Here is a 13,186-nt window from a genome sequence, read left to right as displayed (position 1 = left end):
TTCAACAACTCTTCTCCTCAAATTTCAAGGTCCAAAGCAGGGGTATGTACTATGCATGACTGCATTTTATACATGCACCAAAAGACGGTATTCAGAAAACTATGTGTGGATTTATATTTTTGCAGTTGTTGAATTATTTACAAAAAACGTGAGATCAGTTATTGGTTATTGTAATTAAATAAAAAATAAAAAAAATAGCAATCAGTGTCTGTACAGTAGTACATATATTAAGTACATTTTCAAAAATATTTACTTCATGCGTATTTGGATAAGAAGAGCAAATAACTTTTACTTTTAATCTTTTTCCAGATGTGAAATACACCCTCCTAACAAAGCATACATACCTGATTGGTAGAAAGAATTGTGACATACTTATCGCTGGAGATGCTGCTGTCAGTAGGAACCATGCACAAATAGAACTTGTACACAAGGAAACAGATATTGTAAGTTGATGGTATTCAAATATAGACTTGTACACAAGTGACAAGAAAACAGATTTTGTAAGTTGATGGTATTCCTATGGTAAGAACTAGAACTTTTTATTTTTAAAAGTCACATGAAAGTAGTATTCAAAATTTGAAAGTATCTATCCTGATTGATATACTGGTACATGTATATATATATATATATATGTTGAAGGCAGTACCTTGACCTATAATGGTTTACTTTTACAAATTGTTATTTGGATGGAGAGTTGTCTCATTGGCACTCATACCACATCTTCCTATATCTATATATACACAAGTCTAAATTGAAAACTACTTTCAAACATAATGATTGCATTGGATAAAAACCGCAATTTTTATATGTGTGCATGTTAAACAAATCTCGTTGTAGAAGGGTCTAAATACAGCACAAACAACAACATTTTCAAAAAAAACAAAAAAGTGAAAAAGTATATTTTAACAAAACGAATTTGACTAACAGGACTAACAACTGATGTTCTTAAACCCTGCTGACTGCCATTGGCGATTGCCAAATAAATTGATCACAAGATGTAACAAAATAGATCTTAATATTAATTTAATACTAAACAGAAAACTATAAACTTGCAGCAAAGATGTTATACCACAAACATGAGGTGCAAAAATTTGTACACGGTCACCATATCTGAATTTTAACAATAAATGTCTCTTCAGTGATGTTAGGGATCGAAAGGTATTTGGAAGGCCATATAATTTACCCCAATTTAGGATAGACTCTTCAATTTTAAAGAGTCAAAATAGGATGAACGGATCATATAAACCGGGGGGAAATTAATATACAAGCCCAAACCAAAAAATATAAACTAGTCTAAATTGAAAACTACGTTCAAACCTATGATATATATATATTTTCAGCTTTTTTCAGGATATTTTTTTTTAAGCATAGAAATGAAGATGCCATGTACATAAAGAGCTTCCATTTTGAGACCACAGTCAGAATTGAGACAAATATATTTTCATTAGTTGGCATTTGTTGTCCATATTTCTAGTGTTGACTTTTAACCTTACTTTTTCCAGAAATAGTCTTTTCTTATATAACTTGACAAAATTGAATCAGAACACAATTGTCATATTAGAAAGTTTGATAACAAATATAATTGATATTGTTTCCAATCAGCAACATTGCTATCATCAAAGACAATGAAAAAAAAATGTCACTTAGAAATAATTCAAATCCTTGAATGGTCATACAGTTAACCATTTGGGGGGAAAAGTACATTGATGATTACTAACAGAAGTATAATTGCCAATTTATACCATCTTCAAACATTGCAACAACTATTCAGACTTCATAAACAGTGTATGTATACTTATCATTTGAATGAATTAGTTTTTCTCAATTGAAATTTTATTAGTTTTACATGTTTTATTTAATATTGGAACTTTGGTTTCAATTCTTAACCTCTATTTTACAGGCAAACCCAGAAAAATTACCAACAGTCAGTTTGACAGACTTATCAAAGTTTGGTACTTCAGTAAATGGAGATAAAATAAAGAATACAGAATTAAAGGATGGTGATTTGGTTACATTTGGAAATAGTTCTACCTTCACGTAAGTTAATCGGTGAAAAAATGATAGTTTTCATCTCAATATATATATCCAGCATTTAAGATATATATCAGTCAGGGGTGCAACTTAAACAAGTGATTTCATTATCACCTATTTCATATGAATTTTTATATTCAGTTATCACCTATTTAAGTGATTTTGGTGTTTTCTTTGATCTTCAAATGCTAATTTCATTGATTTTCCATATTTTCACAAACTTTTCTATAATTTTCCTACATAAATCAATTATAAAAAAGAAGATGTGGTATGATTGCCAATGAGACAACTATCCACAAGAAACCAAAATGACACAGACATTAACAACTATAGGTCACTGTACGGCCTTCAACAATGAGCAAAGCCCATACCGCATAGTCAGCTATAAAAGACCCCGATATGACAAAGTATCCCTTTATCTATGGATATCAATTTCACCAGTACGCTTGGGCAGTAAGTTAGTGCGCTAAAGCTTTTAAAAGTACCCTTGGGAATTGTTCTGTAATCAAATATTCATTAACTACTCGTACTATCAGACAAAGGTCAACAGTATTAGGTGACCTTATTGGTTTTCTTTAGAATTAGAATGATTTATTTTAAGGTTATGTCCTGATCTACAAATTATTCCAGTTTTTGCATAATCAAATAAACTGTAAAAACTGGCAGGCTTATCAAGCAACTGACAATTTCTGTATGTACATAGTTGTTTTTTCTCTGGAATTCTGGTCTTTTTACCAATAAAAAAATCAAGCTTGTTGGAAAAATATCCCAAAAATAACATAAACACTTATTGAAGTGATTAAATTTTAACTTCTCAAATTACTTGTTTCAGTGAATTTGAAAAGTCTGTGTGAAAATTTAAAATATTGTACAGCCAAAAAGTGATTTTGAAATCACTTGTTTAAGTACCACCCCTGACTGTATATATTAAGAATGAATATCAGGAAAGGTGGGGTGTATATAGGTATAAGAAGATGTGGTATGAGTGCCTATGAGACAACTCTCCATCCAAGTCCCAATTTGTATAACTAAACCATTACAGGTCAAAATACGGTCTTCAGCAAGTAACTTTTGCTCACACCGAACAGCAAACTATAAAGGGCCCCAACAATGACTAGTGTAAAACCATTCAAACAAGAAAACCAATGGTCTAATCTATTTTAAAAATGAGAAATGAGATACATTTATGAACCACATCAACAAACGACAACTACTGAACATCAGGTTTCTGACTTAGGACAGGTGCAAACAAATGCAGTGGGTTTAAATGTTTTAATAGGTACCAATCTTCACCCTTATCTGAAACAATAGTGTAACATCACAACAAAGAAAGACACATGTATGTCAACATGGTCAATGAAACAACATGACAACTACACAAACAATCAAAGGACACACTACTAAAGGCAAAACAATTAAAATTATTTAAGGTTTTTCTTGCATTGTGAAACCTGACAAGCTTTTGTCATCACTGTGCATCAATCTTCTGACTGTTAACTTTTTAGGCGAGTTGCAACAAAAAAGTAGAATGTAGTCCACATGGTTCAAGTGTCAGTCTGACATATATGTAAAAATTCCTGTTTAAACACAAAAAATTTTGAGCCAATATATAGGAATATGTTTATCAGACTTGAAATATAACGACCTATGATCATTTTGGTGTCAAATTTAACAGTTTTTATCATACAGCTATTGCTAAGTGCTCAATTTATAATCTTTATTTGATATCAAAAGGACATCTCAAAATCTCCATTGAAAGACCAATGAATTAAAGGCCATACCAAAATAAGATATTTCCCGAGAATCATACTTACTTTGTTTTAATTAGGATGCATAATTGTGTTTCACCCATTACCCAATATCGTATTGCGGATTTCCCTGGGTGTAAATTTTCGCTTATTTTTGGGGATAGAACAAACAAAAAACCGCCAATTTAAAAGGGTACACATTCAAAGGTATTGATAAAAGTTTTGAATCCGCTTAAATAATAACCGCCTAAATTTGGTATGCCTTATTCAATAAAAATTTTACACCTGTGAAAAAACCCTGCTATACAGTATTATCTGGAAGCAGATAAGTTGTGAATGTATCCTAAAAAGATCATATACTCCATACATCCTAACCAAAAAAGGTTAAAAAAATTTAAGCTTCTATGGTAATTTTGAACATTTCAGACTGGTAAATGAGCCGTTCATCATCTCATCGTCATGTTTAGAACCAGCCTCAAAGAAGAAGGTGAGGGAGTGGATCTGTATACTTGGTGGACATATGGTCAACGACTGGAAGAAAGAGTGCACACTGCTTGTCATGAATAATGTCAGTGTTACTATTAAGGTATGGGGAACAATAATAATAGAACGATATCATGTATACCATTGTATACTGTTAACCAACTATCTTTTCACGAGCGATTTTTTTTTCGCGACATTCTCAAGAAGAAAAATGACGCGAATATTAATCTAAGGAACATTAAAAACTTGGCTCTCCCTTGTCTTTTTGATCAAGTATATTTGAAAATTGCGAAATTAAATCACTGTGAATTGGGCGAGAAAAAGCTGAATGTGAAATAAAGTATCCGCTAAAATAAAATGGTTTACAGTATACAAACTGCAAAATACACTATCCCATTGAAGTTTATTTTATATCATTGTGTCAATGAATATTTACAAGTCTCCAGGGATCATTTTTTAAAAGCTGTGTAGAGTTATATATAATTATTTAACATAAATGCAGAAATTTATTTTCTTTGGTAAGTTTTTGAAACGAAAGGTTTTGTTCTATTGTAGAAAAAATGGAAAAAACATATTTTGACTTCCAAAAATAGATATTTTAAAACTTAATTGATTTGCTAGGAAAATATATTTCTTTTATATCTGTACATGTGTTTTATATGCGTACATGTGTATTTTAGGTTGTGTGTGCTCTGCTGTCCTTGAAGAATATTGTTACACCTGATTACCTTGAAAAATACATACAATTCCTGAGAGGGGAAAGTGGAAAACCTGATCCTGATCAGTAAGTTGTTCACAGAAACTATAAGTAGGAGGAGCTATAGAAAGTTGATACCCCCCCTGTGAAAAAAAGAAGAAGCTTGAGGGGGGTAGTGCAATGCAAGCAAACACCACAAGAACTTTCAAACAAGGATGATATTTAAAACAAAGGAGTTAATTCAAACCATAAAATATATATATAACTAGAATGTTTAAATAGACACTAATAGTGTATTGACTTGATATATATCAACGATATAAGAATGAGGCTTAGAAACGGGGAAATGTGAGGCTCTGCCAAATACACTATTATTGTCATTATACTGCAATCTAGAGAAAAACTTTTTCAATTGGTGTTTATTGTGTTATTGTTATTTATTTGATTTAAATATTTGGAAAAATCCCCCATTCAAAACAGCCTCTTATCTGGCAAAGAAATATACACGATGATGAAATGTACATTTAGTCATTACCTGTTCCAACCACTCGATGGTGAAAGAATTCATTTGAGCATGGATTAGATATCAACAATAAGCATTAAACATAATGAGTTATAGGGTTTGAGCAAAAAATATGAACAAGTGAAATATTTTTTCCAACAACTGTAAAAGAAATAAGTAGGAGTCGTTCCATGCTTCATTGTATACATTGGAAACAAGTATAGGTTTAAAAGGTCATCATGAATTGCTAACTATAGTTTTGGCTCTACTATTTTAAAAAATATTCATGAGGAAAAGTGTTATCTGGTCAGTGACTATATATAACATAGAAATATACAGTCAACACATTTTGACTGCACAAATAGAAAGAGTGCAGTTTTATAAAATAGAAATGGATATGCAGCATCTGTTTCAATATGTAAATCTCTAGCCCTCTGAAAAAATATATGATAGTATTTGTATAATTTATTCTTAACTCATTTTCAAAAACCTTTTTGAATAGAACTTGATACCAAAAGCTTTGAAAGTTTAAAGTATAAAACATTTGTGAGCAGAATATTAAATGGCCGAATAAAAAGAAACATTGACAATTAAATTGAATTAAGCTGACATAGTTGTATTTGTGCTATTTTTATGCCCCATTGAACATAGAAAATGATAGTGTGGACATAGTGGATGGGGCATCCATGTATTATGGACACATTCTTGTTTGTTACAGGTTCTTACCAGTTATTACAGAAACACAAGTTGAAACTCATGAAGTATCATTTAAAGTGGTACCTAAGAGGAGGAATATTTTCCAAGGAATGAAGTTTATATTTCTAAATGAAAAACAGGTAATTCAAGCTTAAGGATATAAATTTCAGGTAAAAAATTAAAAGTTCATATTTTCAGTTTTTAACATTCCTGTAAAAGTAACATTCTTGGAGATTGCTTAGTTTAATGGAACTTATTTATCAATTCCGACTGTTTACTATCAAGATTCTTTTTGCTTTGAACATAAGCAAGTGGTCAGGACCATAAAGGCAATATAATTTGTGGTTTTACAATTTAACAGCATTTTTTTAGCTCACCTGGCCTAAAAGGCCATGTGAGCTTTTCTCATCACTTGGCGTCCGTCGTCGTCGTCGTCGTTGTCTGTCGTCGTTAACAATCTTCTCCTCTGAAACTACTGAATGGATTTGAATGAAACTTAAAATGATTGTTCCTTAGATTATCCTGCACAAAGTGTGTGCTCAGATTCTTGATCCGTCAAAAAACATGGCCGCCGTTACTTAAAATAGAACATAGGGGTCAAATGCAGTTTTTGGCTTATATCTCAAAAACAGAAGCATTTAGAGCAAATCTGACATGGGGTAAAAATGTTCATTAGGTCAAGATCTATCAGCCCTGAAATTTTCAGACGAATCAAACAAACCATTGTTGGGTTGCTGCCACTTAATTGGTAATTTTAAGGAAATTTTGCAGTTTTTGGTCATTATCTTGAATATCATTATAGATAAAGATAAACTGTAAACAGCAAAAATGATCAGCAAAGTAAGATCTAAAAATAAGTTAAATATGACCAAAATTGTCAATTGACCCCTTAACGGGTTATTGTCCTTTAATGACAATTTTTTTACAATTTGTTCATCATATTTGCTAACTTTAAAAAATCTTCTCCTCTAAAACTACTCAACCAAATTCAACCAAACTTCAACTGAATGATCAGTAGGGTGTATAAAATAAAGTTTTTGTTTTATTTTCTATTTTGTCTAAAAACATGGCCGTTATGGCTAAAAATAGAACACAGGGTAAAATGCAGTTTTTGGCTTATATCTAAAAAACTCCAGCATTTAGAGCAAATAAGACTAGAAGTTAAAATATTTATTAGGTCAAGGTCTACCTGTCCTGAAATTTTCAATTTGCAATTTGCAAAAAAAATAATTTGTTGTGCTACTTCCAAAAAATAGAAAATATTCTGACCAGAAAAAAAACCATGTCCCCCTACAAGTTAAATGGTGCATGCCTAACTGTTATTAATGAAATCATTTAACTGTTTTGCTGTTATTGGAGCCCCTTGCCCCTTCTCAGCAGTGGAATAAATCCAAATCATGAATGAAGAAATTCGAAAGAATAACAATTTAATAATGTAACAATAACAATTTTATTGTTAAAATTCTTTTATTGTAACTATAATGTAATAAAAATAACGTCCTGCCGCTCTTCTTGTATGCATAGAATTGTTAGCTGTACATGTTTGCCTGACATTGTTCAATATGTTCAATAAGGCATTGTTTACCAGGTGAGCGATTCAGGCTCTTGAGAGCCTCTTGTTTATAATTCTTTCAGCATCATTGATGATGGGGAAAGAATTATTATTGTTTTGATTCAGTTACCTTTGGAACTATAACTTAACTACAAGATATATGGCTTTGAAGGCTTTATTTACATCTATAAATGGATTTGTGAAGTTCATCATAAGTGGACATTTATTTGAAAAAAGAAAGTAATTCCTGAAAGGAAAAAAATAAAATAAAATGGCATTTTTTTTTATACGTATTGACTGGGTATGAGTGGAATAGTAAGTTTATTGTCCACACCAGTTGCAAGTATTGCCCTGAGGCATACAATGTACATATACATCATGTATTTTCCCGTTTAAATGGTTTTAAACTAGTAAAGACTACTAAGACCCGTGAGTGAGTATCAACTTTGACCAGGTTACTTTTATAAATTGTGATTTGATGGAGAATGGTCTCATTGGCACTTATACCCCTTCTGCTTATATTTATTCACTTTGTTTTTCTTAGTTTAAGAAGATGAACCTGGCAGTAGAATTAGGTGGGGGACTTCCTGTGTTATTAGAGGAGAAATGGCAGAAAGATACTATGTTGGTGGAGAAAGGATCAGTTGTAATGCAATGTGAACCTAACCAATGTACACAGATGATGTCACAAGATAGTAACAACTGGGTACTACATGTACAAGCTTTCCTTCGGAAGTAAGTGGCCTTTTCATGTAAGCTTTCATGAATACATAACAACATATAAGCCCTTTGTGCACAAGCTTTCCTTTAGAGAAAAGAATAAACCTCATTCTACTCAATGTATACAATTTCTTGTGGAATCAAGTATAGTTTAGTATGGCACATACAAAAAGTTTGGTAGAAGTAATTCACTGTTTTATACTGCATTATCAGGATTAACCCAGTTGTGACTCGCTTCTAAAAAATTTACAACAGTTTTGCTTGTTCAGGTTTTTCTCAGGAAGTAAAAAGATACCAAACGAAAAAATGAAGAATAAGAAGTAGCTCAAAGAAAGTGTGCAATACCATGCATGTGGTTAATAGCCAAAATTACATAAAGATTCTGTTTTCTCAGGTGGATCGGATCCCCTGACAATGCTTTGTCTGTCATTGTCAAATTTTTCTGACTTCATAAGTGCCATTATAAAAATGATTTCATGTTTATTGAAAACAATCAAAAGAAGCTTATTGCAAGGGAAGTAAAAGCAGCTCTTTTCACCAAAAAATGTGAAGAACCTATGAACAAATCGTTATCAAACCTAAATATTTGAGAATAGAGTTGCATATTCTCATATCTGTAGAAGTCTACCAGATACATATAGGATAATGGCATTTTTGTTATTGATACTGACTTTATCAGCAAGAATATCAAGTTAGCCCACTGTTAAAAAAATAGAGTCATTATTTCTTTTTATCAGTAATAAGTTTTAACTGTATGTTTTTTGGTTTAAAATATCAAGTAGAATAAAAAAGTAGGTAAAAATACTTTTATGCTTACAAAACATTTGGATAGTTGCTTGGTAGCGTGAATGAAATCAAGTGTATTTCATTGATAAATTAAAGTGGTGGTTTTGAGCATCTGATGTTGCTGCACTGACACATGACATTATTGCCCTATATTTTCTATTATCAAATCCTAACACATGACATTATTGCCCTATATTTTCTATTATCAAGTCCTGACACATGACATTATTGCCCTATATTTTCTATTATCAAGTCCTGATACATGACATAATTGCCCTATATTTTCTATTATCAAGTCCTGTCCATGATCTTAAAAGTATTAAGCAGTAAGATTAAGGAGAAAATGTACAAATAGACATTAAAGTACACTAGTGAGAGTCCATTGCAGACAGCAAGGCATTAAACGCTAATTAACTGACAACTCAGCTTCATTTGACTTTCTATCTTATCTTTTAGGCATAAGAAGCACATGATACAAGATGCTGAAATAGGATTTGCTGTACTTTATTGTTCTACAGAGAAACACTGTAATCCTAATAAAGATAGTGGTAAGTATTAAAGACTTTTCAAACTAAAAAAATCTGTGGAATGGTCTCCCTTTGTTCATTCATGTATGAGAATCTAGAATCTATGTTATAGAGTAAAGTGGTTTTATTTTCACAAAATTCAAATGGACAGTTCATATAAGCAAGATTTTATTTTAATCATGGAATTAGTGAAAATTTCACTTTGATTATTATTCATTTTATTGAAGTGGACTGTCAAAAGTAACAGTATGCATTTGCTAACATTAAGGTATTTTAAATATGGATATTATTGTCTTGGTTCCAATAGGAATTTGTTTTTTTTTCCATCACAAACACACACCAATAATTCATTTATTGTTTTATCTTCACCAAACACTTAATTATAAATTATATAAAAAAAGAAAAACAATACATGTTTTCTACCATAGTAGTTGGATATTGTTACGGCCAGAAATCGCCTTTAAATTGTAGCCAACAAAAGACACAAATCAAGTATAAAAATTAACAAGATTTATTATACAAAAGTTTACAAGAAGTAATACACAAATATTACTGTCAACTTAACTGTCAAAATATGAGTCCAATCTTTTATCTTTATCTGTATCCGGATATCTTTCGGAATCCAATCTGAATATTACGTTCACTACTAAGGTCACAATCCAGTATGATGTTGTTTGTAGAATAAAAGTGTCAATCCAAATGCTATGAATATTAATGTCTATCGATGTCTAAGTCCAAGTGTGAGTCTAACTTTAGTGTCTGTATATATATAGTTGTCATGGAAGATTCTAGAACAGTCTATAATGGAACATCCTAGAAAGTTACAACAGAAGTTTCTAGTAAAATGTAGAAGTTTATATAACGCATCTTTTATTAGGATCATTCTGAAAAATTCCAATCATTCTGTAATTGTTCCAGTGATTTCTAAACTGCACAGTTCTAAGATTATTCTGTAAACAACTATCAGGCCATACAACACAAATTAGGCCAACATAAGTAAATACAATAATTACAATATCATAACAATATCGTGAAATAGACTTATAAAAAATTCAAATTTAGCTAAATATGTTAAAACTAGAGAAAAAAACACTTGAAATATATATATGCATCTGCGTTCCAAAGATCCTTTTAGATATAGTATTCAGTTCCTTTCAACAATTCTAAAAAAAGCAATATATTTTATTTTTTTTATTAGATAATAGATTGAATTGTTTTCCTGTATTCACAGATGATCCAGTTTTGCGTCATGTTCCCTCTCAGTCCGTTTCTAATACAGATGTTTTGGTTGGTAACACAGAAGTTTCACCTGACAGGTAAGATTAAAGGTCATATCAAAGGAAATTTCTTTTGGAACATATTAGAAGCCAGCATTGAAATCACACCCCAAAACTGCCAAAAATGTGGCTTCTGGTTAGGCAATATTAACACTATTGATTTTGTGATGAGTCAATGAAATTTGGTCTGAACTGGCACGGGACGTTTGCGCTTTTTCATAGGACATTTGCGCTTTTATTGTTGGACACTTGGGCTGCAAATCAAAGGAGATTTGCGCTTTTTAAATAAGTACATTTGCCCTTTTTACATAAGACATTTGCGCTTTTGCAATATTTGGTTTTTAGCTCACCTGGCCCAAAGGGCCAAGTGAGCTTTTCTCATCACTTGGCATTTGGCATCCGGCGTCCGGCGTCGTCCTGCGTTAACTTTTACAAAAATCTTCTCCTCTGAAACTAATGGGCCAAATTTAACCAAACTTGTCCACAATCATCATTGGGGTATCTAGTTTAAAAAATGTGTCCGGTGACCCGGCCAACCAACCAAGATGGCCGCCATGGCTAAAAATAGAACATAGGGGTAAAATGCAGTTTTTGACTTATAACTCAAAAACCAAAGCATTTAGAGCAAATCTGACAGAGTAATATTGTTCATCAGGTCAAGATCTATCTGCCCTGAAATTTTCAGATGAATCGGACATTTCGTTGTTGGGTTGCTGCCCCTGAAATGGTAATTTTAAGGCAATTTTGCTGTTTTTGGTTATTATCTTGAATATTATTATAGATAGAGATAAACTGTAAACAGCAATAATGTTCAGCAAAGCAAGATCTACAAATAAGTCAACATTACCAAAATGGTCAGTTGACCACTTTAGGAGTTATTGCCCTTTATAGTAAATTTTTAACCATTTTTAGCTCACCTGGCCCAAAGGGCCAAGTGAGCTTTTCTCATCACTTGGCGTCCGTCGTCCGTCGTCCGTCGTCCGTCGTCTGTCGTCGTCCAGCGTCGTTAACTTTTACAAAAATCTTCTCCTCTGAAACTACTGGGCCAAATTTAACCAAACTTGGCCACAATCATCATTGGGGTATCTAGTTTTAAAAATGTGTCCGATGACCCAGTCAATCAACCAAGATGGCCACCACAGCTAAAAATAGAACATAGGGGTAAAATGCAGTTTTTGGCTTATAACTCAAAAACCAAAGCATTAAGAGCAAAACTGACGGGGTAAAATTGTTCATCAGGTCAAGATCTATCTGCCCTGAAATTTTCAGATGAATCGGACAACCAGTTGTTGGGTTGCTGCCCCTGAATTGGTAATTTTAAGGCAATTTTGCTGTTTTTGGTTATTATCTTGAATATTATTATAGATAGAGATAAACTGTAAACAGCAATAATGTTCAGCAAAGTAAGATTTACAAATAAGTCAACATGACCGAAATGGTCAGTTGACCCCTTTAGGAGTTATTGCCCTTTATAGTCAATTTTTAACCATTTTTCGTAAATCTTAGTAATCTTTTACAAAAATCTTCTCCTCTGAAACTACTGGGCCAAATTAAACCAAACTTGGCCACAATCATTATTTGGGTATCTAGATTAAAAAATGTGTGGGGTGACCCGGCCAACCAACCAAGATGTCCGCCACAGCTAAAAATAGAACATAGGGGTAAAATGCAGTTTTTTGCTTATAACTCAAAAACCAAAACATTTAGAGCAAATCTGACAGGTGTAAAATTGTTTATCAGGTCAAGATCTATCTGCCCTGAAATTTTCAGATGAATCGGACAACCTGTTGTTGGGTTGCTGCCCCTGAATTGATAATTTTAAGGAAATTTTGCTGTTTTGGGGTATTATCTTGAATATTATTATAGATAGAGATAAACTTTAAACAGCAATAATGTTCAGCAAAGTAAGATTAACAAATAAGTCTACATGACTGAAATGGTCAGTTGACCCCCTTAGGAGTTATTGCTTTTTATAGTCAACTTTTAACCATTTTTCGTATATCTTGGTAATCTTTTACAAAAATCTTCTCCTCTGAAACTACTGGGCCAAATTAAACCAAACTTGGCCACAATCATCATTTGGGTATCTAGTTTTAAAAATGTGTGGCATGACCCAGCCAACCAACCAAGATGGCCGCCATGGCTAAAAATAGAACATAGGGGTAAA

At 32.2% G+C, this 13,186-nt stretch overlaps 1 protein-coding gene across 1 annotated transcript in view; it reads left to right on the top strand.

Moving 5' to 3' along the window:
* LOC143076027 (uncharacterized) overlaps positions 1 to 13,186 on the top strand; it is a 39,305-nt gene that overhangs the window by 7,251 nt on the left and 18,868 nt on the right. Inside the window, exons 2-9 of the mRNA XM_076251639.1 lie at positions 310 to 443; positions 1,901 to 2,037; positions 4,206 to 4,365; positions 4,943 to 5,046; positions 6,180 to 6,297; positions 8,254 to 8,444; positions 9,672 to 9,763; positions 10,974 to 11,058. Of these exons, the coding sequence (XP_076107754.1) occupies positions 310 to 443; positions 1,901 to 2,037; positions 4,206 to 4,365; positions 4,943 to 5,046; positions 6,180 to 6,297; positions 8,254 to 8,444; positions 9,672 to 9,763; positions 10,974 to 11,058 (1,021 nt within the window). The remainder of the gene's footprint in view (positions 1 to 309; positions 444 to 1,900; positions 2,038 to 4,205; positions 4,366 to 4,942; positions 5,047 to 6,179; positions 6,298 to 8,253; positions 8,445 to 9,671; positions 9,764 to 10,973; positions 11,059 to 13,186) is intronic.

The sequence above is a fragment of the Mytilus galloprovincialis genome, chromosome 5 (assembly GCF_965363235.1).
Source record: "Mytilus galloprovincialis chromosome 5, xbMytGall1.hap1.1, whole genome shotgun sequence".
Lineage (NCBI taxonomy): Eukaryota > Metazoa > Mollusca > Bivalvia > Mytilida > Mytilidae > Mytilus > Mytilus galloprovincialis.
This window is presented reverse-complemented; position numbering and strand designations above follow the sequence as displayed.